Source organism: Phalacrocorax carbo, chromosome 2, assembly GCF_963921805.1.
Source record: "Phalacrocorax carbo chromosome 2, bPhaCar2.1, whole genome shotgun sequence".
Taxonomy (NCBI): Eukaryota; Metazoa; Chordata; class Aves; order Suliformes; family Phalacrocoracidae; genus Phalacrocorax; species Phalacrocorax carbo.
Window position 1 is genome coordinate 56,712,316 of NC_087514.1, and position 27,286 is coordinate 56,739,601.

The window sequence follows — 27,286 nt, forward strand, 5'->3', positions numbered from 1 at the left end:
GCAATTTCCCCGTTTATTACAGGCACCTGCTTCCAAAGGGATTCGTTTTCTTCACACTGGTGTGTGTCACGAAAGGTTAAAACTCACTGAAAGTTCTCACACAGACCTTGCGGTTTGCTTCCGTTACCGAACACAGACCCTCCACGCCTGACGGGTTCAACCCCCGCAGGAGGAGGGGCCTCCCGGATGCCTTCCCCTTCCACAGCAGGCAGTCGCGGTACCTGCCGGCGGAGTGCAGCGTGCGGCAGCCCACTCGTTTGGAGCAAGCGGCCGTCACAAGGGACGGCACAAACCGCCTTCGCCCAACGGCCGCCGCCGCTGCTCGCCAGCGTCCGCGCGAGCTCAGCCTGCGCGCTCATGCTCAGGCGCCCGGCGGGCGGGGCCGCGCGCAGCCGGGCGTGGCCGGCGCATGCGCGGGACGCGTCTCCTTGACGCTGGGCGGAGGGCGCGCACGGGCCTCAAGGAGAGGGAAAGGGGGGAGGGGAGGTGTCGGGGGGTCGTTGCTGCTTCTGCCGCCGGCGCCATGTTTCTCTGCGCTCCCCTGCGGGCCGCCGCCGCACGCTCGGTAAGGGGGAGGTGGCTCCGGCTGCTGCGGCGGCGGCGACATGTCTGTCCCCGCCGGCCGGGGCAGGGCGCCCGCTGGGCTGGAGGAGGCCGCGGGAGAGGAGGGAGGCCGCGGCCGGGTGGCGGGAGGCCGCGGGGAGGCCGGTGCTGCGGGCGGCTGGGGCCTGCAGCGGGGCATGGCCTCGGGGAAAAGAGGCCTGGGGAAGGGCGTCGCTGCCGGGTGTCTCCCTCGCCTGGGGGGCCCCGGCGCTTGCCGGGGTTCTCTGACCGGCTCTAGAGTTGCACTGCCCGCGTCAAGCGCAACAGGCCCCAGCAGGAACTGCTTGGTGCTGATTGTAGGTTGTCGGAAGCTTCCCAAATGGAAATGAAATTTGCGGCTTGCCGATGGTATATAAGACTAACCATTGGGGCGTTCGGTCTGTAATGGAACAGTTAGTTTGCTTTTTTCAGTCCTGAATCAACTCTTCATGCCAATAGCGACCCTTCAGGCCAGTGCATAAAATGGGGGCTTGTCCCATGACTACTTCAGGTCTGGAATTTACAGGTGTAGTTCTTGGAAACAGAACAGTATCTTTGGATAGAATAAAGGGTTTTCATCTGAAGTGCTTCCTTTTGAAGGAGTGCTGCATATGTGCTATATTTACTTTGCATTTAGTATGATTTATACCAGAGCGTTGCATCCTGATTTATATGCTCCTTTCAGCATCGTCTGCAGAATTGCAGTTGTATTTGCATGCTCTGCTTAAACTTTAAGTCTTTTGCCTGAGAGCACTCAAATTGGCATGCCAGTGCAGTTCATTTGATGTGCTTCATGTCAGTTGATAAATAGGCTGAGAATCTCCTGGAAAATGTAGAACTCGGGAGCTATCTGCAGTTCACAGAGTTATCAGTGTATCCCAGAGTTCATTTTGGCCCAAGATGCAGAATGGCAGATGAATTGCTTTCCTGGCTGCTTTCAGATGAGCCAGAAGTAGAGAGCAAAAAGGAAATGGATGCATACAAAATAATAAACAACTGCATAGTAAATCCAATGCTTCCTGGAAGGACTGATCATATGACAGGGAAAGACTACAGCCATTGTGTGGAAGCACATAGCATGTGAAACTACATGATCTGCTGCTGAAAAGACTCGGCGCTTACAGAAGAGCAGGTACTGTAGTTCCCTGGTACTTAGGCTTGGATTTCAGATCTGACTCTGTGGCTGTATTTTTGCTAGTTTGATATTGATCCACTTGAAGTCCCACAAATTTTATACAGTAACAGAAATCAGATAGTTGAGGGATTTTTCTTTTAATATGGTGTACTTCTAATTTAAGAAATATCAAAATTTATCTAGAATTCAATATAAAAATACAAAATTCAAATTAAATTTGTTATAGAATGATTACTTATGAGAAGTAATACTTCTTATATTAGTATAAGTAATACTGTCTTAGTAATACTGTCCAGAATCTAGAAATCTTGATCTGTTTTGGCGTGACAGATCCAGACAGAGAGTAGAGAGAATACCTGAACAGAACTTGCATATGGGTCTGTGTTGTGTTGATGTTTCAGGTTTGTGTTTACTTTACACGTGTCCTCTTATGCCTTATCTTGCTGTTCAGTTAGAGAAAAGTTGAAGAAGCACAGAAATGCATACTAGAGAAGAACCTTAGTAGTAATGGTAGTTTCTGCAAACTTTAAATTTAAAGCACATATGATATAAAGTAACACATTGGAAAATTCTTCACTAAATCTTTGAGAATTTGTATTCAAGGCACTTAAATTAAGCTGCGGCAGATTATTATCTGTTTGAAGTTAAAGGATTTAACTTCTACAGTGTCTGAAATGGTCAAGGTGAGTTAAGAGATTTGCTCTCCGAATAGAACAGGAGAACTCTTAATAGTCTCTTCTTCACTTAATTTAAATTATTTGTGATGGCAGTACAATTAATGCCTTACAGTTAGAATAGAAATCAAGCTGGTTCTGAAAGCAGCCACTAGCAGTATGTAAATCATTAACTATTAATGCTATCTACTTTATTTTCTTTGTAGGTAAGACAAATCCGATACTTACATAGAACAGCAGTGCGCAATAGCAGTGGGGGAGCCTTATTTGTGGTAAGTAGTTTTCTGCCTTACTGTAAGGGGGATGTGTAAGAAGAGTTTGGCAAATTTTTAATCTGCCTAAAAGCTTCTGATGGGCAAAACTTTGCTATAGAAGCCTGCTGGAATTTACGAAGAAGTGTTTTTTTCAGTAGAACTTTTTTAGAGTTGCGATCAAAATGCTTTTAGTTTTTGGCCTTGTGTTTCTTCCCTTATTAATAATGAGTTTTCACTATGTAATGGTGGCACTAGCAGCATTTGTGTTTGATTGCAGGCTTCGCTTAACTGTTATTTCATTATAAAACAGTTCTTGTTTCCTTTTTGTTATGGGGTTGAGTTTGTAGTTGAAGCTCATGAAACTTTTTGCAGGTGCAATTTCTTGATTTCTAAAATTTGCTGCAGAATTATCCTTAGGTCCAGGTCTAGCCCTGTTTACTAGGAGTTGAAAAGTGCAGTTCTTGTTCATATTATATGTAATATAGTATGTTGCATAATGATTCATAATTGAGGCCATTAGGCATTATCATAATGTGTATAAATACTAATAGTGATTGCAAAAGCCCTCGAATTTAAATATGTAAAGCAGATGTGTTGTCTGTGTACCTCTGAAGAGAACCTGAAGCATCTCCAAGAAGTGTATTCTGTCCCATTCTGCTCCATTCCCATCTTTATCTAGTTTGCAGTTTAACAGCTGAATAATTTGGCATTTTTCCAACATTTGGTAGAAATCAACGCTTTAGTAGAGAATTGACCACTTTGTTCATATCAGGCACTCAGCATGTTTGGACAGATTTTTTTTGTGGGTGTTGCCTTTCTGCAGCTGTCTCTACAGCTTTTCCCATAAGATGAAGTTAACGGGATCATGGTACGTGCTTCGTATACTTTTCCAGAAACCTGAGCAGGCATTGATGATTTACAGAGTGAGAGCTGTATTCAAGGAATACAGGAAACAGTGCAGGCAGCTGACTTAGGAAGCTTCAAGTGTAGTTTGAGGTTGGTGAAGACAGGCAAAAGGTGTCTTTGCTACCCTAATGGATGTTGGTGCCTCGCATATGAAGCTAGATAGCTTTGTATATTCTCCGGGCATTTTTCAAGATCTATGTAACTAAATTATTTGCTGGAGGGAGGAGCCTGAAAACAGAGAAAGTGTGATTTGCAGCTGTTTATTTAATAGCATCATTGAAGACTTTTATTTTTATTCTGCAATAGAATTTTTGCTAGAAAAGCATAGGAGATTGTTTCTGTGGGGGTTTGGTAGTGGTTTGTGTCTGGTTTTTTTTTTAAAGGATAATATTCTACCATGAAGTGAAAGGCTATGGGAAGAAGACAGCTTGACATCATTGTATGCCTGTGTAATTGTTTGCCCTAACTACAGTTAAAACCAGAGCAAATTTCAGATGTTGTTTAACACAGTAAACTTCAAGAGAAATTTGTCCTGCTGATTTGAGCTGAAGGTGTTGTTTTAATTAATACTAGGTGTTTGTATACAATCAGAGAATGGGACTTCCCCCCCACCCCGATTTCTCTAGAAGAAAAAAAGACAACATTAAAAAAAGACTTAGTTTTCTGGAATACTACAAGCAGGTGAAGTGTCAAAGGTTGTTAAAAACTGCTTGTGGAGTAACAGCGTGCTTACCTGGGAGTAGTTCTCACCTGTTGTGGTGGCCCTCTTTGTATGTCAGTTTACACACAAGTGCCTTGGTTTTGTCATGTAAAGTACATTGGTGCTTCTTGTTGCACCTTCCAGACATGAAATCTATATGTGAGGATGGAGGGAAATGCATACAGCATATTTGTTTTGTAACCGTAGGGGACAGGCTAGCAGGGGACCTGATGGTCATAAAATCTAGTGTTAAAAAGCAATTCTGATTTGCATGCCTATGCATCCCTTTGCAAACTTTTTTTCATGCAAGTTTTTTTCCTTACGTGTTATCAGAGACACAAAGAAATGAGAGAACTTGTACTGAAACTGCTTTTTATTTTTGAAACACCCAGGAAGAGGCTTTCTCTCCACCATTAAACTCAGTTTGGTGCCATGATGGGCAGATAGATCACACTTCCAGAATGAGTATATCAAGTTTACAACTAGGTAGGTTCTTTGTCCGTAGCAATGTAAGAAAGCTGCTCCAAATCTATTATTTCTGATGGCTAGGGAAGGCCTCATTTCAAAGATACTTTTTGTTTACAGTAGTTACCTTTCTTTCAATGTGCCTTCTGTCTTTGACTTTTACCTGTGTTTAGCCTCCTCAACAGCAAAATCTTAACTCTTCTTTCTTGTGGTTTTCACACGTGGACTGAGTTTACTTCACACATAAACTGCCCTAATGTGAGTTTTGTCATAAGGCTGTGCAGAGGTTCAGTACAGGAAGTTAGATAATTGCTAGATTATACTTTTAGTTACTTGTGATGATGGTCTGTGAAATACTTGGGTCGGAAAGCACTTCCACCATTCTTAATTTAAGAGAGGTTTTTACCTTGAGTTCTGCTGGAGTAGTCAATGTAGGGTACTTTCCCCATGGAGGAGAAGTAATAAATTTCTTTTCATTGCCAATTTGGTATCAGCTCTTAACAGGTTGTCACTCTAAACATCTTTTCCCCTGCAGACCACACAGTTCTCTCATTTTGGTTTACAGTGTTTTGATCCGTTGTTTACCGCAGGGCACAGGTCAAGTTTCAGGTCAACTTTTTTGCAGTATACATGAAAGCTAAATTATTCTAGTTGCTATATTGTAATTATTCAGTGGTCTTTCGTAATTCTCTGTGTCAAGAAAGATGATTAGATTACTGAAAAAGAATAATAAAATGTCCCAGGTTGGTGTAGCAAAAAGAATGCGAGATGAACGCTCAGCAGCCTTAGTACCTTCCATGGGAGAGTACCATTGTCTGTGGGGTCAGTGTGGCTTGGGTAGGCCGTTGCAGTGCAGCTGCTCACACTTGTAAGGAGGTTAGGCTGAGTGCTGCAATACAAACGTGATACAGTCAAGCTATGCTTGGAATGAAAATGTGTTGTGTAAGACTTGAGGAAATTGGGGAGCATGAGAGGAAACTGGGGAAAAATGGGTGGAGTTTGATTTTGCTTTTCAACAAATTGCAGTAGTTGGTACAGACATAATTGTTGGTACTTAGTTTGTGTATGGAGGAAACCTTAATATACTGCTGTCTTTTTATGAGCATCTCTTATGTGAGGGAAGGCTGAGAGAGCTGGGACTGTTAGAGAAGAGAAGGCTGGGGATCTTATCAATATGTATAAATACCTGAAGGGAAGGTGCAGAGGATGGAGTCAGGCTCTTTTTAGTGGTGCCCAGTGACAGGACCAGAGGGAATGGCCTTAGAGAACATCATGAAACCTGTTTTTACATGTGAGGATGACCAGGCACTCACACATGTTACCCAGAGAGGCTGTGGATTTCTCCATCCTTGGAGATATTCAGAAGAAGCTGTCTGGACCCAGTCCTGGGCACGCAGCTCTGGGTGGTCCTACTTGAGCAGGGGGTTTGGCCCAGATGACCTCCAGAGGTCCCTCCCAACCTCAACCATTCTGGGATTTTTAACATAGTATTCATTCCAATACTTGTGTCCTTCATTCTGATCTTGTTCTGCAGAATCTGTATCCTTAAAAAGGCAGAAATGCACTGATTATCATTTAGGAGAAAATCAGCTCACCTAAGTCTCAGATAAATGGTGTATCGTCAGACAAATGGAATACTAGAGAACATGTCATTGCCAAAATCCTAACAGCTCAGTAGGCCTAGAGCTCTGTAAGCTCTCAATGAAAACCATCAAACTCTCACAGCACAAAATTAGATGAAGCCCTTTTAGGAAGATGGAAAAGAAAAAAAGGTGGCAGGGTCTCATTTGGTGTTTATCTGTGCTGTAGCCTTTACAATGTAAATGTAAAATCTTGGAGCCTTGGTGCAAAGAACTGACTGTGTGGCAAACTGTAGCTTCAGGTATAAGGAAATTATTATTCCTCCTTCACGTGTAGGGTATTTAAGGATACTGGTTGAGAGATGATACACAGAAAAGAACAGCTGTTCTAGGCAAAGAGGGAAATTTTAATAGATCAAATATACTTATTTGCAAAAGAAATTGGGATCAAGTACAATTGTAACTGTGTCAGATAGCTATGGAAGGCAAAAGAGCAGCTTGAAATAAAACATGCGTGCAGATTTGAGATGGAAAAGAATACTTATCATGAACCATGGATTTGGTCTGTACAGCTAAGACACAGAACAGGTCCTGTAAGGGGGGAAAAAAATTAAAAGTTGCACAGTATTTCCAATCAGATTTTCCTCCGTTAGTCTCCTCCTGAGAACTTTCATTAAAATCCCTCACTGGCACTACATATGAGGAGTCAAATCCTTTATCTGGAAGGGTCAGTCTATAATAGTGGCAATTGTGTTCCGAAAAGCTGCTTTACATTATCTTGTAGACCACCCAATAAGCAATAAATTAATAATTAATAAAATATTAGTATGTTCAAAGGGAATCAGTTCTCTTTCTGTAATTCCTGTTACTAGGGGGAAAGTAGTTCTTGGTGGAGAAGTAGATATTGACTGTACTTTCATATTTGACTTGAAGTGTGGTAGGGGTATGTGCTTTCAGGTGGATGGTGGCAGTAATAGTGTCGCTCCAGGATACGGACAGGATAAGCAAAGGGAATCTTTCGCTAGACCGACAGATGTAATTGAAGTTAAGTATTTGGCCTTCTGACATTTCCATATCAAAATTTCTAAATCCAGGAATAGCTATGGACCATACATATTTTAAGTTCTGCACTGATTACAATCTTTCAGTATGTATGTATCTTGCAGTGTTAAGATTTTTCATTAAATTTTTTGCTGCTTTTGCAGTGTGGAAACTGCAAAATCGCCTTAGGTTACTTGAGAAATGATCAAAGCGAAAGTCAACGGAGTGGGTTTCTTTCTCCTAAATATACTTTTAAAGCTTTTATTATTAGCTGGTTGTGGATTACTTTTGACATCAAGCCTTGAGTATAGCTTGCATTCTTCCCCAAACTTTCCATTTAATTTGAAAAATTCTCAATTTAAAAAACGTATAAAGTTTGGAATGAAACTTAGCTATGAGTATTTCAAGGATACCATAAGTGAGCTGCTTAGAGATAGTGAGAATTTTGTGCAGGAAGTTTTTCTGGTGGATAAAAATCTTTGTCAGAACTAACATTTTTATTATAGGAAAATGTCACTTTTTTCAAGACTTCTAAATTTCTATTTTCTGAAAATACAAGAACTAATTTCAACTTGAGGTTTCCCTAGAAGATGTCTTAAAAATAATATTATAGAATACCTTATTTTGGAAATATTCACAATTCTGCTCCTTCTGCTCTGATTCAGAATTGTATCTAAAATTAAAATGTTGAAATCCATTACAAATCAAAGAATATGTTAAAATGGGTTAATAATTTGTTTCAATACACAAACATTTTTGTTATATAGCAAGCTTCTTGATGAATTTTCAAGTTTTTATAGTTAGTGTCTCATTGGAAAAGAAAAAAATGGGCTGTTGGTTTAGTCCCTTTTTGTTTGTAAGGTAGTAACCAGAGGACTCTTAATCTGCCTGTGATGAGTCTGAACATAATTGCCAAACCGTATTAAGAGTGTTTAAAAATGTATATTTTGATAACAACACCATGTCATTAAGAAGTAACATTTTTTGAATATGAAATAACAGGACTAAGTATTTTTAAGAGTGATGAAATAATTACCAATATTTTTGATAACTTTCCCAGAGATACTTAATTTATGATTGAGTACTATGAAATTTTTATCTGGAGTTTATTGATTTTATTCAAGCAACTCAACTGTAACTGTCCAATGAGAAGATATTTTACAACAGTAAATTTCCTGACAACCCTATTTTTACACGTTTTCTTTTTCTTTTCCTGAAGCATAGAGATAGTCCTGAAAATAATCCAGATACTCCATTTGAGTTCACACCGGAAAACCAAAAGGTATGCAGACAAAAAGAGTTAAATACACAGATTTTGTCTTTAGATCAGTACTGATGTGTTTTTCCCACTCTTTCCCGTTAAAAAGCGAATAGAAGCAATCATAAGCAGCTACCCAGGGGGACACAAGTCTGCAGCTGTTATGGCAGTACTAGATTTGGCCCAAAGACAGCATGGATGGTTGCCCATATCGGCTATGAACAAGGTATTTAGTACTTAATTATCTTTCAAGCATAATTTCACTGTTTTCTTTAAATATGTCTACAGTATTAGTATTTATTTATCAAAGCGTACATGTAGCACAGAATTGTGAGAATTCCCCAGGAGCCCACATTTTAAAAAACAAAAGGGAAAACTAGCCCAGGGAGCTCTGGGCTCTGTTGTTGCATAATGTTGCTAGAAACTACAGACAGAATGAAACAAAAGTTACATGAGCCTTATTTAGTTAAGCTCTTTTCCCAGAATCATCCTTGAAGTAGGAACAGAAACTTGAAAAACTTTTTGCTTGCTGCTGAATTCAGGGAAGGAACAAGGTAATGATGGTGGGATTTTTCTCCTCTCTGGTTAGCGGCACTACACACATTGCCAGGATTGTACTTAATCTCTAGGTCTGTACAGACTTCTGCAAAGCAGCGTTAGTGTGGTATGGGTCATGAGTGTCCTGTAACACCTCACAGCAAGTGCCCAGAAGTCTTATCAAATTATTTATTAAAATTGTTTTGAAATAAGCAAGTAAGCAACTACACTGATCCAACATGATAGGTTGCGTGATAGTAATCAAATGCCAAGAAATAAAAAATTCTGGTTTATATTCATATGAATAAATATATCATATTTTATCTTATAGTCTGGCATATCATCAGTTTTAATGCGAAAAGTTTTAAATTCAATCAAGATATGCTAAGTGAGGATTGTGAGCGTACAGAAATTACTGAAGGAGTTAAGTGGACACTTAAATAAGGGCAACTTATGTCTGCTACCGTTTCTACAGTGTAGCATAATGCCTCAAGTTGCCGTTAATACTGAATGGGAAGAGTATTTTTGTTTAAGTTCTGGATTGATACTGTGTTTAAAATAATCTTAAAATTTTTAAGTGAAAAAGTATTTTCTCTGGTTTGCTATTTGCCTGCTATAGAGACTGGAACATAAAACAGTTACACTTTTGAAAACAGAGCCAGTTCCCAACCTGAGCAGTTTGCCAGGGTTCCAGGTTAATGAGGTCAGGGATACTTACTCCAGACCTGGCTCCGTGGAGGTTGTGCCTCACTCCCTAGTCATTAGCTGTGATGCCACTCTGCAGAGGTAGCAGTGGTGTTTCTAAGGTCAGCCCTGGCGTGTCACAGAGCCCGAGACACACCTGCTGTATCTGAATTAGGTGAGCATGGTACCAGCCTGATCCCCTTACCAAAGGGCTTACGTGGGTTAGCGTAGGCAGATGTTTGCAAGTTCGTTCATTCATACAGCAAAAGAGCAGAAGCACAGCCTGAGTTGGAGCTGACAAAGCTGGAACCCAGCTGGCTCCGCATCTAGCCTGTGTACAATGCTAGGTGCTGGAGGGAACTTACCTGAGCTCAGTGCTGTGCTAATCCATGGCTTAGTGGAGTTTGTGCTCGAGCAGGGTGACTCCAGTCAGAGTAACTCAGGTGTCTTTTCTTGGCACTTGAATACAGCTGTGCTTTCATACCCATCCCCGCCCTCTTATTATTTATCCATTACTGCAGAGAGAGTACAGGTGACTATTGAAATGCATTCTTAAATGCCTTTACTGATGCCCTGGGAGAATTCAATATAGTGTCTGTTTTCCCCTTGTTACAGGTTGCTGAAATTTTAGAAATGCCTCCCATGAGAGTGTATGAAGTAGCAACCTTCTATACAATGTATAATCGCAAACCTGTTGGGAAATACCATATTCAGGTCTGCACTACCACACCTTGCATGCTGCGAGACTCTGATAGTATTTTAGAAGCCATTAAGAAGAAACTTGGTATGACACAAATTTGTAATACGCTTTTTGTAATTCTTTTTACCTTTGCTTAATGATACTGAAGTAAAATTTTTCATATGATGGGGATAGAGCAATAGTATTGAAAATGTAGAGTGAAATCATTGGAGAATAGGCACTAAATACTTCAAACTTCAGATATGGCATTTATTCTTAAAGGTTTCAGGAAAGTAGAGCGAAAAAGGCCATTGTCTGGAGCGCCATTTAGTGGCCTTGGAGTGGTTTTAAAGGCAATTTGTCAGGAAATGCAGTATTCTAATATGACCGTTGGACTGAGAAAGTAAGCCCTATCCTATATATAGGAGAGGATTCTTGAATGCTGTGGCCCTTTTTTATATGCAAAATAAATTTTTTAAGGTATGTGCTACATGAAAGTTGTCTGTGAGGGTTTTTTTTACTTAAGATGATAGAGTCACAGAATGCTTTGGGTTGGAAGGAACCTTAAAGATCATGTAGTTCCAACCCCACTGCCATGGGCAGGGATGTCTTCAACTAGCTCAGGTTGCCCAAAGCCCCATCCAGTCTAGCCTTGAACACTTCCAGGGATGGGGCATCCACAGCTTGTCTGGGTGATCTGTCCCAGTGTTTTACCACCCTCACAGTGAAGAATTTCTTGCTAATATCTAATCTAAATCTACCCTTTTCCAGTTTGAAACCATTAACCCTCATAGCATCACTACACTCCCTGATAAAGAATCCCTCCCCATCTTTCCTGTAGGCCCCCTTTAAGTACCAGTTGGCTGCAGTATGGTCTCCCCACAGCCTTCTCTTCTCCAGGCTGAACAACCCCAGCTCTCTCAGCCTGTCCTCATAGGGGAGGTGCTCCAGCTCCCTGATCATCTTCATGGCCCTTCCCTGGATCTGTTTGAGCAGGTCCATGTCTGTCTTATGCTGGGGGCCCCAGAGCAGGACCCAGCACTCCAGGTGGGGTCTCACAAGACCCAACTAGAGGGGCAGAATCACCTCCCTCGACCTGCTGGCCACGCTGCTTTTGATGCAGCTCAGGATGCGATTGGTTTTCTGGGCTGCAAGCACACATTGCTGGCTCATGTCCAGTGTTTCATCCACCAGTACCCCCAAGTCCTCTGCAGGGCTGCTCTCAGTTTGCTCATTACCCAGCCTGTATCTGTATTTGGGATTGCCCTGACCCAGGTGTGGGACCCTGCATTTGGCCTTGTTGGACTTCATGAAGTTCACAGGCGCCCACCTTTCCAGCCTGTCAAGGTCCCTGCAGACGGCAAACATGTTAACATGACTTATGAATTCTCCATGAGCAAAGTCAATTGAGAGCACTGCATCACATGAGACGTGAGGAGAGCCCATGGGTTTTGCGTGTGGGTTTAGGGTGTTTGGTTTTTTTCCCCTTCCTTGTTGGGTGCTTATGGGGAGAGAAGGGGTTAAGATCAGCAACTAACAACTCTTCCCCTTCTATGAAGGTTGCAAGCTGTGCTAACATTTCCCAAGAACCACTGTGATAAGAGCTGCAGAACAGCTGCTTACTGTCTTGCATTTCATATATTTATATGGAAAAGGCATAGTTAGATGAAACTTATCTTGGTTACTGAAATTCTTAGCTTGAGAAGGCAAAGCATTAAGGATGATTGTGTAACTCTTACTGAGACACAGGCCTTACTTAGACTTTTATTAGGTTTTTTTTCTTCCCACCTTTTAATAACTATGGAGGAAAACTGCTTTTCAGCATTCTTCCTTCCATGGAGTATTTTGCCAAGATCAGACTCTGAGATGTTATTTTGGCTAACCTGCCCCCTGGGGAAGGTCTGTATCTATAGCACTAGAACAATAATGTGTCATGGAAGCTAAGTATGTGTACAGAGTTGCTCAGGAAATAAGCCTTTGTGTATAAACTTGGAAGTTGCTTATGAATTTGTAGCTGACGATGTTAATGCTTGGATCTTGGTTAATTTGGGAAGTCAGTACTCAGTGCTGTATATTAATGCATTTCCTATCAGCACATGAAAGCTATGTTCTCCCTATTTTTCCTTTCTGTTGTGTTGATTACTCAAAATGTTCCTGTGTAGAGCTGTTCAGTTTCTTAGAACTGTCATTTCATGGTTGTTTTTCAATAAATCACACCTGTAAACCTGTAAATGAGGTCTCAAAAATGTATCCAAAGACTGACTTCACAGTTCATTGGAATCTTTTGTTGAATGCAAACATTTTGGACTCATCTAAGAGGATTTAATTGTGCAAATGTTTTTATGGCCAAAATACAAGGAGACGACTATGGAGCACTTAAACTCATGCTTATTAATCTTGTTCAGTAACCACTGCTGAACCTAATATTCTTTATTGGTTTAGGTATAAAAGTTGGGGAAACAACACCTGATAAACTCTTCACGCTGATAGAAGTGGAATGTTTAGGTGCTTGTGTAAATGCACCGATGGTTCAAATAAATGACAATTACTATGTAAGTATTACGTTCCCTTTTAAAAGATTAAACTGCTTTGCTGGGTTACCTGTATTTTCACTTGTTTCAGATTCTGAAGTTTTGGTTGGCTGCTGCAAATTCCTGTTGGCAGGGTCAACTTGTAACCTAGAGCATATTTTAGTTTCCAGGCCTCTTCCTAGAACGTCACAGTGCATTCGTCACAGCATATCCATGTATCTTTCCTTTCAGTTACTGTCTTGATTTATACAAGTGGGGTGATGCATTTTTGTGATAGTGCTATGCCCATAAATCTGGAGTTTTTAAATAGGTATTCGATAAGCTTTGAAAAGCACTTTAAAGTAGTCTGTTGGAAAGTATGGACTGTTTTAACACTATTTTTGAACTTCTAGGCTTCTGAATTATGGCTTACTTGAATGCCATCAGACCAAAGGAATTAAAGTATTGCCTGAATCCAGCTTTTTTAGAAAACCCTTATTTTTAAAATATTTTGCTATCACAGTCTGATTAATTTTTAAAAACTGTTCTCTTGAATTGTACCCACAATTTTTTTTGTCAGAGCTGACACCATTCTGTAGTCCGGGCAATGGCACGTGTATAGCAGGTAGGCAGAGATCTGGCACTAATGCACCAAGGAAGCTGGAAACACAAACCAGTGTTACAGATGATGTGCATCAACGTTGTTAGTTTTAACATAATCCTGCAACTGTATGTAAAACAAATTTTTTAACATTAAAATAACAGTAGGCTTTTTAATTTTCCTAATTCTTTGAACCAGTATGTGCATTAATGGACAGGATCAAAACTACCTATGCTATGATCGCACCTAGGAGAGCCATGATCTGATGAATTTTGAATGCTGCAATTAGCATAATTGCTGACTTTTTCTGTTTTGTTGATGATCTGATTTTCTTTTTTACAGGAAGATTTGACACCCAAAGATATTGAAGACATAATTGATGAGCTAAAGGCTGGCAAAGTTCCCAAACCTGGCCCAAGGTATGCTATATTTGCATAATAATAGCCAACTGTTTGAACACTGATCCTTTAGAGAAACTGAATTCCTGTTCCAGTGATTTGTGTTCATAACCTACAGCTACAAAGCAGTAATTAATTTACTGAACAGAATGGCATGCATTCAGTGCCTTTCTATCTATTCAAAGCCAAAAAGAACTGGAAAGAACTGAGAAGGGAATTTTTCATATTCTTGATGACTGACTAAGGGAGCATAGAAGTGAGAATGTGAATTCTGATTTGGTTTAGCACCTAACAGGGGAATGATATCACCTCACCTGTTGTATTTTTTTTGTCCAGCTCATGTAAATCAACAAATGCCTGTTGTTTTGTTTGGTTGAGTTGTTTTATTTCTGAAAAAACCCAGAAAGATGACAATTTTGTGCAAAGGTTATTATTTCTGAACTTTTCTTATTATTTCCTGTTGTTCCTTGTTAGCCCAACTACGTGTTTGTGAGAATTGAGGAATGAATTTGACTTGGATGTGCTACCTAGTCCTATTGTTTCTATAATGATTTTTTTAATACAAGAACAACGATCTTAAAACAGTCAATTTCCAGACACAAGGAAGCATCTTTAACAAAAATATGACTGATAAAATTGGATACTGCCTTTGGTATTACTGGGATCAACGTCACTTTTGTCCAGCCAGCCTATAAATGAAGAGGAAAAAACTATTGCATTTCAGTTATGAAACTGTCATATTTGACTTTGGAATCCTTTTGATTTAAGAGTAGCATCACATACTTCTGACAGATGAATAGGAAGAACGAAAGAAAAAAAGTGGCTTCAGCCTTAAGTCAGATTTGTAACTGTCTTCTATCCAGTGGTTAAACAGTACCTGAGGTTGTAACACACCAGCAATGAGTAAAACTGCTTTCATTTTTCAGGAGTGGACGTTTTTCTTGTGAGCCGGCTGGTGGCCTTACCTCTCTGACTGAACCACCCAAAGGACCAGGTTTTGGAGTTCGAGCTGACCTCTAAGGATTTTTGTAATATAAGATGAACTGTCTGAAAATAATAAAGTAACTTTAATCTCACCAAAATGATGTATGTTCTAGTAATTTTTTTAAGAAATGAAGAAAGCAACAGCAATTAGAATCTCTATAACTTACCAAGGTTTTAACTACTGCAAAGCATAATCATAATTCTAGATTTTAAGAAAAGTGGTTCTGTAGACTGTAAGGTGACTCTCTGAAAGAGTCCACTTCTGATCACTGAGAGGTAAAAGTTGCATCTTTTGATCTGTCATTGAAAATTATTTCAACTTTTTCTAAGGTTCTTTGAAGAAGCAACAAAACTGACTAAATTACAAGTCTGGCAAATGCACAAGGAGACAAACCAAAAGGAGACTGTCTGATAAAACTTCATCATGTGGTACTTTTAATTGCAAACAAAAAAAACCCAGGAAAGGTGATCCAAGCTGTCTTGTGTTTAAAAAAAAACGGGAAAAAAGAAAAAATTTCATAGGTTCAATAAGTGGTTCTTCCTGAGTCTAATTCTTCTTACTACTGTTAGGCAACCAGGAAACATATGAAAACTATCTTTTTATCATTTTACAAAAAAACCCCTAAATACCAGTCATACTCTACTGAAAGAATGAACAGCAACAAGAAACCACTTCCTGTACAAATTTATTCAATACAGCCAAGGTATGCAGTTGGGGGAAGACAGAATATATCAGAACAGTTTAATACATGGCTAAGTATAATATATGAAATGACTTACTTGATTCACAGATCCTTCTTTGACCTTGTGGCTGTGTATCAACTACTAAAAACAAATGTGTGTGAAATTGAGGTATTTCTCCTGGTATTAAAAAAGTTGAAGATATATTTTAATTGATTGCATATTGACCCTACATATGCTTGTAAAATCTGGCAAATGCTTTATATATATACATACATGCATATACATATTTTGATGTAAATTAGGAAATGTGAACGTGTCAGTCACCTGAGACCATATTGTCTGCCTCATCTAAAATCTGCTGTGGAACTTACATTCTTATTGAAATTAATGTGATGGGGCTTAATTGTGTTATTTCTATTTTATTCTATATTTAGTTTGTTTTTATATTCTGATTAACAGTGCTTCCCTAAACCATTCTCCCTCTTCTGAGTCAAATTTTGTATCTGCAGGTTTCCCTGCATCATGGTTATCTCACACAGTCTGTTTGTGCCCACCTTTACTTCAGTAGGGCCTGTGCAGTTCCTCAATGTATTGTTTAACAAGCAGTGTTGCTGTTCGTAGTTCTGAAAGCAAAATAGGTATGTGTATAACTTGTATGTAAAACATGCTCTCCTTCTACATTATGAAGCTAAATTTATAAATCAGAATCATTGTATTGCATACTAATGGAAAAGTAAATTTGGTAAATGAGTGACTGAGTGAAAAGAGTCACCCAATAAGCACGAAAAAAATCTTGTATACAGGTGGTATAGAACACTGCATATAAGAAAATAGAGTACATGGATTGAAAGATAATCTAATTTAAAGCTGCTGACTGCCCTTTTGAAAGGTCACTCCGGTGTCTGTAATCGCCACGTGCCTTGTAGCAAGCCAGGCACCTGGCACTATGTGCACTTCTCTATGGACATAAAGTGTGAAAGCATATTACATCTTGATACAAAGACAGACTTATGCAACTAAGCTGTTTGCTTGACTATAATAGAAAAGTGCATTCGACTTTGTATAGGATTACCTTATTCTCGCCTAGTATGAAAACAGGCAACTATTTTTAAAGTAACATTGAACATGAATGAGGAATTGGCATGCATTATGGAGCTAAAGTCTGGTACAATTATTCATGTTTTTATATGTAACCATGAAACTGAGGTGAGTGCATCGTTGTCTTGAAGGGAAACACAGTTACAGACCTGCCAAATTTGAAACTTTCAAGCCTATACAACCAAAGCTCTAAAATGCCAGACTCCTCCCCTTGGTAAAGCTGGACAGAATTTGTTGCCTTGTCCCACTTTTCTCCCTGTTCATCAAATCTCGATGTCTGTCTTTTGAGCAGAATGTGAACCATAACCGTTTCTCATTTGTTGGAGATCATGTTAGTCTAGATGTTCCACAGACAAGTATGTCAGTCATTTTGATGGAACATGTAACCGGCTGCCAATCAGTTAACCAGAAAAGGGTAATTTACATTATCCTTATTGTGTGTTACAGATCTGGTACACCTCTGCTCAAAATGAAACTGAATATTGTAGGGCAGCTATTATTTGAAGAGAAAAGGGCAAATAACTGTTACTCGTCTCTCAATTCACCCACTTCATTCATCAGTTACATGAGGCTTTATGGTGCTGATTTCTACAGCAAAATAGTTTGGCCATCGCTGTAGTAAGATAAATTAGTAAAGGGAAAATGGATATCTTGCATTATTTCTGTTTTGTTGACATTTGAGTATTTCAAACACCTCAACTAGAGATACAGATTCTGCAATAGTTGTTACATGTAGTTGTTTACACAAAATTATTCTCACAATTGTAACTTCTGCAGGACAGTGATGAGGATTAACTAGGTGATCATTATGGAGGAGTTCTAGAATAGTGTAAGGAATTAATACGTCCAAATTCTATCTTCTGTTATTGACTAGCTGCAGATAGTACCCTGTGCTTGCTTTTATTAGTAGAATTAAATATTTTAGGTAACAGGTCATAGTTTCCATTATTTTCAATACTCAATAGCAGAGAATTACTAATAGTAATTCTGGGCAGCTGATGCTTATTTGTCAAATAATTAAACACAATTCTGCAGTTTTGATCTACCAGTTAATATCTTGAGCTGTGAGAGCACTGGGTGATGAGTTAAATGAAAAATGAGCTAACTACAGCAACAGCCAATACAGTCCTGGAACTGGTAACACAGCAGTTACAGAACCAATTCTGTGGTTTTGGTGGTCTTGTTTGCCCCCCTACTTGTGTGAGGAAAAAATGAAAGAATTTACATGCTGTATTAATTCTCCAAATGTAAAAGTGGAAGGAAAAAAGTAAGAGAAAGCCCTTTAACTGAGAAGGAAAAAAAAATAATACCTAGAGAAAATTTTAAGAAAAATAGGTGTGGTCTTGGGAAAGGAAATGAGATTTAGAAAATGGAAGTGGAAGACACACAAAGAATCCATTGGACTGAGAGCGGGTCGTGGTGGTTCTTTCCTTTGGTAAAGGACAGAAGGAGGTTTGGAGGAATTGGAAACTCCACTAGATACTCAATGATGCAGTCGATGTTGGATAATGGAAAGGATTCCTGTGACCTCCACATACTGCTAGAAAAATGTTATCTGGAACTGTGTCTGTCACAACAGGGAAAGAAGCAACAAAATTCAGTTCCATCTGTGCAGTGCATCAGCTAGGCTCAAGGGCTGACTGGTGGTTACCTGCCCGAGGCTGGTGCGTGTGCTTTCACCAGTGTGTCATTTCGCATGTTCTTATGATGAAGTTCTTATTTTTAGGTTTTTGTACTGCAGTCTGTTAGTCACTTAATCACTAGAAGGAATTCTGCAATGACAGTTCAACCAGAGGCCGTGCACATTTGTCTGAAGAGCAGTAGCTCACACAGCTGATAGCACTTCCCTTGTGAAACATCTTGCATTACACATGCCAACACAGCATGGCTACAAAGGCATTTTGCAGCTGTGCTATGTAGAAGGAAGGGGCTTCTGGAAACACAGGGAAGAAACTAATGTAGGGACAGCAATTAGCAATTAACTGATTGATGCTTTCTGTTAGTCCGAACAGCAGTTCTTATAAAAGGCTTAAGGAACCACATTTTTAAGATACTGATAGATACTAAAATCTTAACATCTGCTGCAGGTGTTGCTCATGAGACTCCTTCCCTGTTGCCTCAGCTGCTAGGTGTGAACACCTACCAACATACTGAAATGCTGGAACCGCATGCTGCTGCTGCACGAGGATCAGAATGCTGTGTTACACCACCATGCTACACCTGAAGCCTGTCATTTTTTAGAAGGTGAATCATCAGTATCATCCCTATATAGTACTCAGAAGAAAACATAGTCTGCCTTAGGAATTAGTTCTTAACTCCACTTACACTGGCAGTCAGTAGCCTGCCTACTCTTCTATCTGCTTGCCCCCTCAAGTGATGGCCTCTGTAATCAACCTGGCATGAAAGAACACAAAGTGAACACAACTCCCTTTGTTACATGGGCACAGGTGCTGCCACACCTGCTCCTTGTCAAACTGACAGCACTCGAGGTATGCCAACAGCAGGCTGACCACAGCAATTAAGACTACATCAAATGGAAGGGCTTTGTTTAGCTGCCTTCCCAAAATATGACACTGGAGAGCTCACCTATCTTTAGTATGTTCCAGAAGCAGTCTGGAGAGCCTTATTCAAGAACCCATGAGTACAGAACCACACAGATTCTTTAAGTCTTACCACATAATACCATTTTACCAAGCAGATGCAAAACCTTTCACAAGTGCAGATGAATGACCTGTTTTTACAGTTGCAGCAAGGGCTTACGTCAGTCTATTTCTACAACCCCTTTTGATGCATTTATATGACATCTGGCTTATGGGCACGAGCAAGACACAAAAAAACCCAAAAAGGGTCTTTTTTGGTTTGAAAACTGGAAGCTTTTCAGGCACTACCCGCCTGCGTGGCGAGGGGCCGCACGCCCCACCTCAGAAGCTCCTGCGGGTCTCTGCCAACACCTGCCAGGACGGGGAGCGGCGGGCGGTGCGGACGGGGGCTCTGCCCGCGGACAAAGCCAGGCACGGGAGGAATCACTGACCGGGCCATCAGGCGCGGCAGGCTCCTCCTCCTCATCCACGGCCACTCTACGCAGGTACCCCGAATGCCACCGGCCCCCCCGGGCCCTCCGGCACCACGCCACACGCACCTGCCTCCAGGGGCTTCTCCCGTAAGCTACCGGCCCTCTGCCTACAACCTGCCAGCACGCAGGCTCCGCTCCCCTCCCGGCCAAAGCGCACGCCGGGCCGTAAAGGGACCGCTACCCGCCGGGGACGGCGGCCCCTCCTCGACCGTTACCGCCCGCGCCGCGCACGCGCACGGCGCCGGCCGTTAAAACTCACTGCGCCATCGCTGCCGGAAAACCCCTCCCCAGGGAGGGAGCAGCCGCTGTGGGCGCGGTGGGGTGGGAGGTAGCGCTGGTAGCTCTACGCGGGCCCCCGTCCCATAGAGGACCGGAAAGCTCCCGTTCCCTCGTCCCGTCCCTGCCCCGCAGAGCCGGCTGCCGCCGTTTCCAGAAGGTTCCAACGGCCGTGGGCCAAGAGGAGCGCGGTGGCCCCAGCGCGTGCGCACTACTCGCGCCCTCTCGTCGCCACCCTCTCCCCTCACGCCCTCCGTCACTGTGGGAGCCCGTTATTCCCCGCCGCCTGCCTGCGCGCGCGCGGGCAGGGGGGGAAGGCGCTCCGCCTGCACAGCCGCCGGGACCCCAGCGGGATGCCCCTGTGCCCCGGGACGGCGACCGTGTGCGGTGCAATGACGTTACTCCCCACCTTTCCCTCCCGAACCGCCGCCCGAGCAGCGTAACGTTAGCAGCAGCGCCCGCCCGTGCCCCGTGCGAGGGCCACGTGGGTGGGGCGCAGCCAATGGCAGCTCCGCCGAGCCCGACTCCAGCGGCAACGTCGGGGAAGGGAGGGGGGGGCGGGGAGCGGCGGCGCAGGCTGAGGGGAGGGGGGGGTGAGAGCGGGCGGGGAGGGGTGTTTTCAAACCCGACAGCCGGAGCGGCCGCAGCCGGGCCTGAGCCCCTGGGCACCGCCGGCGGCGGGCGGTACCCGCTCCCTGCCGGACCCCCGCCGCCGTGGAGAGAGGAGGCGGACGCGTCCCGGCGCCGGCTCCCGGGAGAAGGTAAGGGAACCGGAGCGCACCTCCCTGCCCCTTCCCGGTGCGCGGCGGGCACCCCCGCTCCCACTCGCCGCCTGCGGGGTGCAGTCCCCGTGCCTCCGGAGGGTGGGCGGACGCTCGGGCAGCGGCGCGCCCGGGGAGCCCGCACCCGATGCCCGCCTCGGGGGGTGTAACCGCTGCCCTGCCCCTGCCCGGCAGCGGGCTCCGCGCTTTCCCTGCCCGAGCCGGCCCGGCGGACCGACCCCCGCGCTGCCCTGCGCGGCGGCGGCGGGCAGCGGCTCTCCGCTGTCAGCCTGTCAGCGCCGCGGCGGGAGCCATGGCCGCCGCTGTCACCGTCTGTCGGCCGCGCCTCCCGCCCGCCGAGCCCAGCCCAGCCCCTGCCCCGCTGTCCGGCCCGCCGGGGGGCGGCGGGCGCAGGGGGCCGGGGCGGCGGCTCCTGCGGGAGCAGGGTCGGGGCCGTGGGGAGGTGGCGGGGGCGGCCGGGGCGCGGGTGCCGAGCGCGGGATGGCGGTGTGGGCACACGCACACACACACACACACACACACACACCCGCCCGCCCGCCCCGCCTCCGTTTCGGGAATTTCGGCAGCTCCCTGCAGCCGCGGGAGTTGCTCTGCCGGTTTCGGCCGTGCTGCCCTGCCGGGGCAACCTGCCCTCCTCCTCCTCGAACGGAGACCCGGGGCGGGCGGGCGGGTGAGGCGGTTCTGGCGTCTTCCGTTAAGCGCTGAAGGGAGCCCGCTGGTTTCGCAGAATAATAGGCTCAGCCGGCTGGGCTGCCAGTAGAAGGCAGCCGCCGCCGAGGTGGAGCGCAGGAGCCCGCGCGGCGCAGGTGACACCAGGCAACAAAGGAAGGACGAGAAATGAGGGAATGCCAGGCTCAGCCGCACAGTTCTTCCTGCTAGTTCTAGCCTGGCTCTCTCCGTACCGTTGCTAATAATCGGCCTTTTTTTTTTTTTTTTTTAAGACTGGGTAGCTGATAAGACATTAAATGATTTTTTTTTTTTAATTTAAACTCCCAAATAAAATCAGTTTAATATCAGTATTATCAACTAGAGGTCTCGTGGAAATTGCCTGGATGCTGTCACCATGTTCCATGCCTTTCTTCTGCCAGCCATGTGATGCTGAGGAAAATCTGAATTTTATACCTCCAAATTACAAGATAGTTTATGGGATAAAACAGCACTTTAATGAAGACAAGTAAGTTGGACAGTTGGACTTGATGATCTTAGAGGTCTTTTCCAACCTTAATGATTCTGAGATTCTAAGTTGTGATGCTTGTAGGAACAAAAAGCTATCAGACTGATGTGGAACAGTCCAACTGCACTTATGTTCCAGGAAAGAAATGTTCAATCTTGGATCACTAGGGAAGGGTGAGATCATCATGTCTATAGGAAATCATTAACCTTTATTAAAATAATTCAGTGTTATTGACATGTCATGATTTGGAGGCGGGGGTCACTTCTGTTCTCTAGTTTTGAAGCAGCAAGGGTTTGGGTGTTTTTCATTAAGCAAGTTGGTGGCAGCTCGGTCGTCTTCACATCCTAGTCACTCTAAGTCACATATCTAGGTTACTCTAGGGACATGGTGAGCTACCCACAGGTGCTGTGCAGCTGCAAAGAGCTAAGCATCCTGTGCTTTCTGTCCTTCTTCCATTGTAATCTTCTGCTGTAGTTCGGTGGGTAAGAGCCCCCAGAATAATAAGTCTTCAGAATGATGTGAGAGATCAGGGCATCCGTCCTGTTGTTATTATTTTAGGCTTGTGCAGATGTTGGGTGTCATTTGCTTTTGTTCATTCTTTAGATGGAAACTCAGACTCTTTAGCAAACCTTGTGACTTGATGAGCTGGGGACCTTAATCTCACCCTGTGTGAATTCAGTAGGTTGCTATGCAAGCTTGAGAAGCTGTCTGTTCAAATAAAATTGCAGGGTTTGAGATATAGCAGAATACTTCATTGGGAAGGTAGTGATAAACCCATTGATTTATCTGTGTCTTCCCCCCACCCTCCCCTTAATACTTCTACTTTCCTGTATGTGTCTTATAAGCTAAAAACGTCAAGGTGTGCCAGTGTTTTTCTTGGCACCCAGAGAACTGTGGTGGCATTCTTGTGGTGATGTCATTTTTTTTGGTGTATGGTACGTGAGTCCATTTTCTGATCTCCTGGCTTTTCTCTAGTAATCACTGAGTACAGGCAGTTGATCAGAGAGCCTTTAGTTCTTTCTCAAAGATGACAGCTCAGTCTTTTGGACATAAGGATTTCTGCCTTGCCTTTGCCATCTTTTTATGTGTTCTTCTCGCACTCAGAGGATTTTTCAAAATTATTTGTGAACTATGAATACTACAGGCAGCAAAGTTTAGTGCAGATGTTGTGTAAGAAAGTAAGCTCTGTGGAACAAACTTAAGTTCATTTACGGTTTCTTCCAGCAGGGTTGCACAATAGGTAACTTCTTTGAGGAAAAGGTCTTTTAATAAGCAGCCTGAATGAGTGCTTGTATGAAGCTTCAATGTTTGTTTGGCATTGGTTGCAGGGGGTACTATGCTACCACTTACCTTAGGATTAAAAGCACAAACTCAAAATCAAATACCTGTGTTTATTAAATTAGCTGTCATCAATCATAGTCTCACGCAGCAGCTTCTTTGCACTATTAGGTGTCCATTTAAATTGCTACAAAACCCATAAACTGTCCCAGATTTAACTTAACTAGATGGAAAAGTCCTAGATGTCATTTCAGTGGAAATATTGGCACCTAGAAACAGCTGAGCTAGAATTTCTTCCTCAATATTGGGCATACAGATATATGAAAACAAATTCTATTTGTTGAACTAATTTGCTGGGTTCAGATGATCTTAGGCTGGTGAAATTGTCTGGAAGACTATTGCAGTTGGTCCTCTTTAAAACTGGAAAAAACTATTGATCACAAAACATGTAATGATTAACCTGACACCGCACTGTTGATATGTACGCTCAGACAACTTACTTTTGACAAATTTGATCTTAAGAAGAGGTGGGCTGGTGTTTCTTCTCTTCCATGTTCTGTTGCAGATGGAGAAGCATAAATGTTGATTGGTCATTTAGTCTCCAGATCAGACTATTTTTTTTTTAACTACATCATTAGACTCTACTTAAACTCTAGCGACAGATGGTATGAAATAAATATTAGCACAAACTTTATCTTGCTTTTCATGTTATGACACTGAATAGTTTTATTAACAGAATAACAGAAGTCAGAGCCCTACTAACAAGTTTAAGGGTTTTTTTCTTACCAGTTCATTATTATTCCAGAACCTAGAGATGTCTTAGAAAGTTCCTCCATAAGCTTATGGAGCTATACTTTGTATCTTGCCTATGCGCTTGAGGACCTTTATTGCCGCCTTGCATAAAACCTAAATATTCATTTAAGGAGAGACTTGAAGCCCTTGAGAGTATGACTTTGGCTTGGCTTATTTTGGATTATCTCCCTGGGTGTGATGAAGCATCCTTATATCTGCTTTTATCTTTAGCAAGCAACAAATGAATAAACTCTCCTCAGTTTTGTGGCTGCTACTTAGTGCTCTAGGTAGTGATTGTGTCACAAGAGGATTGGTTTCACACTGGTTTATGCTAAGAAAAGCCATTAGCAATGTTAGAGATGCAACTATGATATATATTAGAGGCAAGCTGATGAGAAAGACTTGAGATATTTTCTTCCCTGCCCTGTCATGTGCTTTTTACTTGCCAGTAGCCTGGTGGAGATGAAGGGTGCTGGAACACCTTTCTTCTTGTTCTATGTCTTGCATTCATGAAGCTGGAAAACATCAGAGGTATAAAGTGCTTTTTTCCCCCCTCTCTGAGCTTCGGAATGTATTAAATGCAACAGAAACCAAATAACACTTTGCACTTCCAAGAGTATTGTTGTGGTAGAAATATTAGAAAGTTCCATCGCTGCATGGCAGTAAAAATGAGCTTACTTACATGAAGACATTTTCTATAGTTACCCTTCTCTTTCAAAGCCTTTTATGTTAGTCCTACTTAATAGGTGTCTGGCTTTTCAAACCCTTCAAGCTCTGATAGACAGATGGGTTTGTGGAAATATCTTCATGCTCACTTCAAGGTTGTGTGCAACAAAGAGTGCTAACTGAGAGAAATCAGCTTTCTGTGGTGCTCTATGCTGTTCAGCAACCTACTGATCTGAGTTCTTACTACTAGTTTACTGATAAAGGGAAATGGATGTTCATGATATTCATTTAGTTGATATTCTCTTTCTAGAGTGAGCAATGCTAATCTGTTTGTCTCCTGACTTCAAAAAGGGACAGGTGTCTTGACAGCTGTATTACCTTTTTAAATAAAGAAAAAAATTGCCTTTTGTCTTGAAAATAACTAGTTCTTTGCTTTCCAATCCCTTTGATTCTCCAGACGACATAGTAAAACATTAATGAAGGTTAATTGCAGTACTCACAGTAGTTTTACAGCTCTAAATAGTTATACATGTCTGCAAACAGAATTCTAGTTATTCTCTGTTCTCTGTTTCCACTCCATCTGTTACCTCACTATCTCTTTTCCCCCAAAGAAAAATTATTTCCGTAAAGAAACTGGTATATGATTTTATTCTGTTACTTTTGTGATATGTAGTGATGGCCAAGAGGTGGCAACAAAGATCATTGAATATTTTGCATGACTTCACAATTTAGCCGGGACAAAAACCTCATTTATCCAGTTGGGGACCTGTAAGTAGGACTCTAGTCAGAGTCAGAAGCTTGATTTTTTTTTTTTTTATTTTTTTTTTTACCCCCTGCATTTACTGTTTCAGGACTTACTTGTGAGCAGTGGCACTCAAGCACACTGTTTTACCCTTGGTGAATCCTGCTGAAGTTGGAGGACTGTGAGTAGGTGTTGGCAGTTCATCTGCTTTTAGCCTGTGAAGGGCCCTTGCATGTTTTTAGGTTATGTTCCTTCTGTCAGTGCTGTAGGTAAGCTGTGGGTTTTCTTAGTTTTAGGTTGGCAAATTATCATTAGCTTGTGAAGATTTAAATAGAAATTACAGAGTTTCTAGTAATAATATACAGAGTAGATCTGAAATCTCTTGTCCTGGAGATCTTAAGAAGGTTTCCAGAGGGGTTGTAGGTTCCTGTAGAAAGAACTTAATTGGCGATGGGCTTGCTTAAGTTTGGCAAAGTACTGACAGAAAAGCTTTTAAGTTTCTCTTTGATAGGCACTGTGCTAATGGTCTTTCTTAGTTGGCAAAGATCTACTTAGTTACATCTTTAAGGAATAACCAGTAGATCAAAACTGAAGCTTACAACTCCACTTCTCCATTTAGCTTAATGGGAGTGTCATGTTATGTTAAATATCTGTGCAGGTGCTTCCTTTGAATCTTTAGGTCATCCTAAAAAAGACTCAAGAGGAAGCACCTGTGAACATACAAGTTTTTTAGACCTGTAAATTAAAAGGGAGGGCTAATGGATTTTGCAATAAGTGTCTTTGACTCCTGAGAGCCAGAGTGCTTGGGCAAGTGTGACTTTTTCTTGATCCTATAAAGGGGAAATCTATTCTGCAAATAAAACAATCTCCTTCATTTTGAGAGGCTATCCACAATAAAGGGCACTCTGGAGCCTTATGGATGTATGATTCTCAAAGTAAAGAGGGGAAGTTGTTTTTCCATGTAAATGTTCATTGCAACAGCTGTGCCCCTCAGTACAAATATGATGTTTGTAGTTTACGCAGCTGTCTTAATGATATAATTTAACTTGAGTACAACATCAGTACTCTCAAGCTACACAGGTTCTTCTAGCCACCTGTGTAAGCCTTCATTGGAATAAATGCTGTTCTGACTACATAGCATAAGTTGCTGGAGAATATAGAAGACTTAAACCTTTTCATATGCCAAATGTATCAGCAGGAGGAGAGAACTGCCAGTAGACATGCTGCCACTGAGGTAAAGAACATCTGCAATTTTAATTCATGGAACAGAATCATGGACTAGTTGAGATGAGAAGGCACCTGTGGAGGTCATCTAGTCCACCCCCCCGCTCAGAGCAGGGTCAGCTGGGGCAGATTGCTTATAGGCATAACCAGTTGAACCTGGAATTCACCCCGGTGGTGTGAGTAAAATGTTACAAAGTTCTAGTTTTAGTTAGTCTGTTTGGATTCTGTGCTGAGCGTGTTACTGAAGGCTTGATAAATTGTAAAGCTGTCAAACTTTTTTTTCTTTCAAATGTGGAATAGAAATGGTTTTCAACTGTTGTAGGTAATGTGTTTTTCCTGACTAATTTCATTTTTAGTAGTCAAAGGATGCATTCTTCTTGTACTGCCTGTGTGTGGTAGTCTTGTAAAGCTGTAGTGCAGTCTACTAAGTTCTACTGTGCAGATTCTTAATGAAGTTTTTTATTTGTTTTTGAGGGTTTATTTAAATGACTAACTGGTGACATAAACTG

At 42.3% G+C, this 27,286-nt stretch overlaps 2 protein-coding genes and 1 long non-coding RNA gene across 4 annotated transcripts in view; 2 read left to right on the forward strand and 1 right to left on the reverse strand.

The window, feature by feature from the left end:
- The first annotated feature begins 394 nt into the window (after window positions 1-394).
- On the forward strand, window positions 395-15,086 carry NDUFV2 (NADH:ubiquinone oxidoreductase core subunit V2). The gene is made up of 8 exons (XM_064442997.1): window positions 395-565; window positions 2,598-2,663; window positions 8,557-8,619; window positions 8,705-8,821; window positions 10,432-10,600; window positions 12,938-13,047; window positions 13,949-14,025; window positions 14,931-15,086. Exons 1-8 carry the CDS (start codon window positions 410-412, stop codon window positions 15,022-15,024), a joined length of 852 nt encoding a protein of 283 aa, XP_064299067.1. The 5' UTR covers window positions 395-409; the 3' UTR covers window positions 15,025-15,086.
- LOC135311945 (uncharacterized) lies at window positions 4,613-14,974 on the reverse strand. Its single transcript, XR_010371503.1, has 4 exons — window positions 14,882-14,974; window positions 13,571-13,665; window positions 7,956-10,331; window positions 4,613-6,887 (listed from the first exon to the last, which is right to left on the reverse strand). It is a non-coding gene; the product is annotated as an uncharacterized LOC135311945 (long non-coding RNA).
- A 5,620-nt stretch (window positions 15,087-20,706) lies between the features above and the next one.
- The window catches only part of ANKRD12 (ankyrin repeat domain 12), a 66,177-nt gene continuing 59,597 nt past the window's right edge, over window positions 20,707-27,286 (forward strand). The window contains exons 1-2 of one of the 2 annotated variants that reach the window (XM_064442993.1): window positions 20,707-20,880; window positions 21,932-22,075. The gene's annotated coding sequence lies outside the window, so the exon portion shown is untranslated. The remainder of the gene's footprint in view (window positions 20,881-21,931; window positions 22,076-27,286) is intronic. The other variant, XM_064442992.1, reaches the window with a different exon arrangement.

Excerpts from the sequence above, each read along its gene's own strand:
- NDUFV2 (XM_064442997.1), top strand. The coding sequence starts at position 410 with ATGCGCGGGACGCGTCTCCTTGACGCTGGGCGGAGGGCGCGCACGGGC. Across the intron at positions 566-2,597 it reads GGGCCGCCGCCGCACGCTCG|GTAAGACAAATCCGATACTT; the intron begins GTAAGGGGGAGG and ends TTTTCTTTGTAG. Across the intron at positions 10,601-12,937 it reads AGCCATTAAGAAGAAACTTG|GTATAAAAGTTGGGGAAACA; the intron begins GTATGACACAAA and ends TTATTGGTTTAG.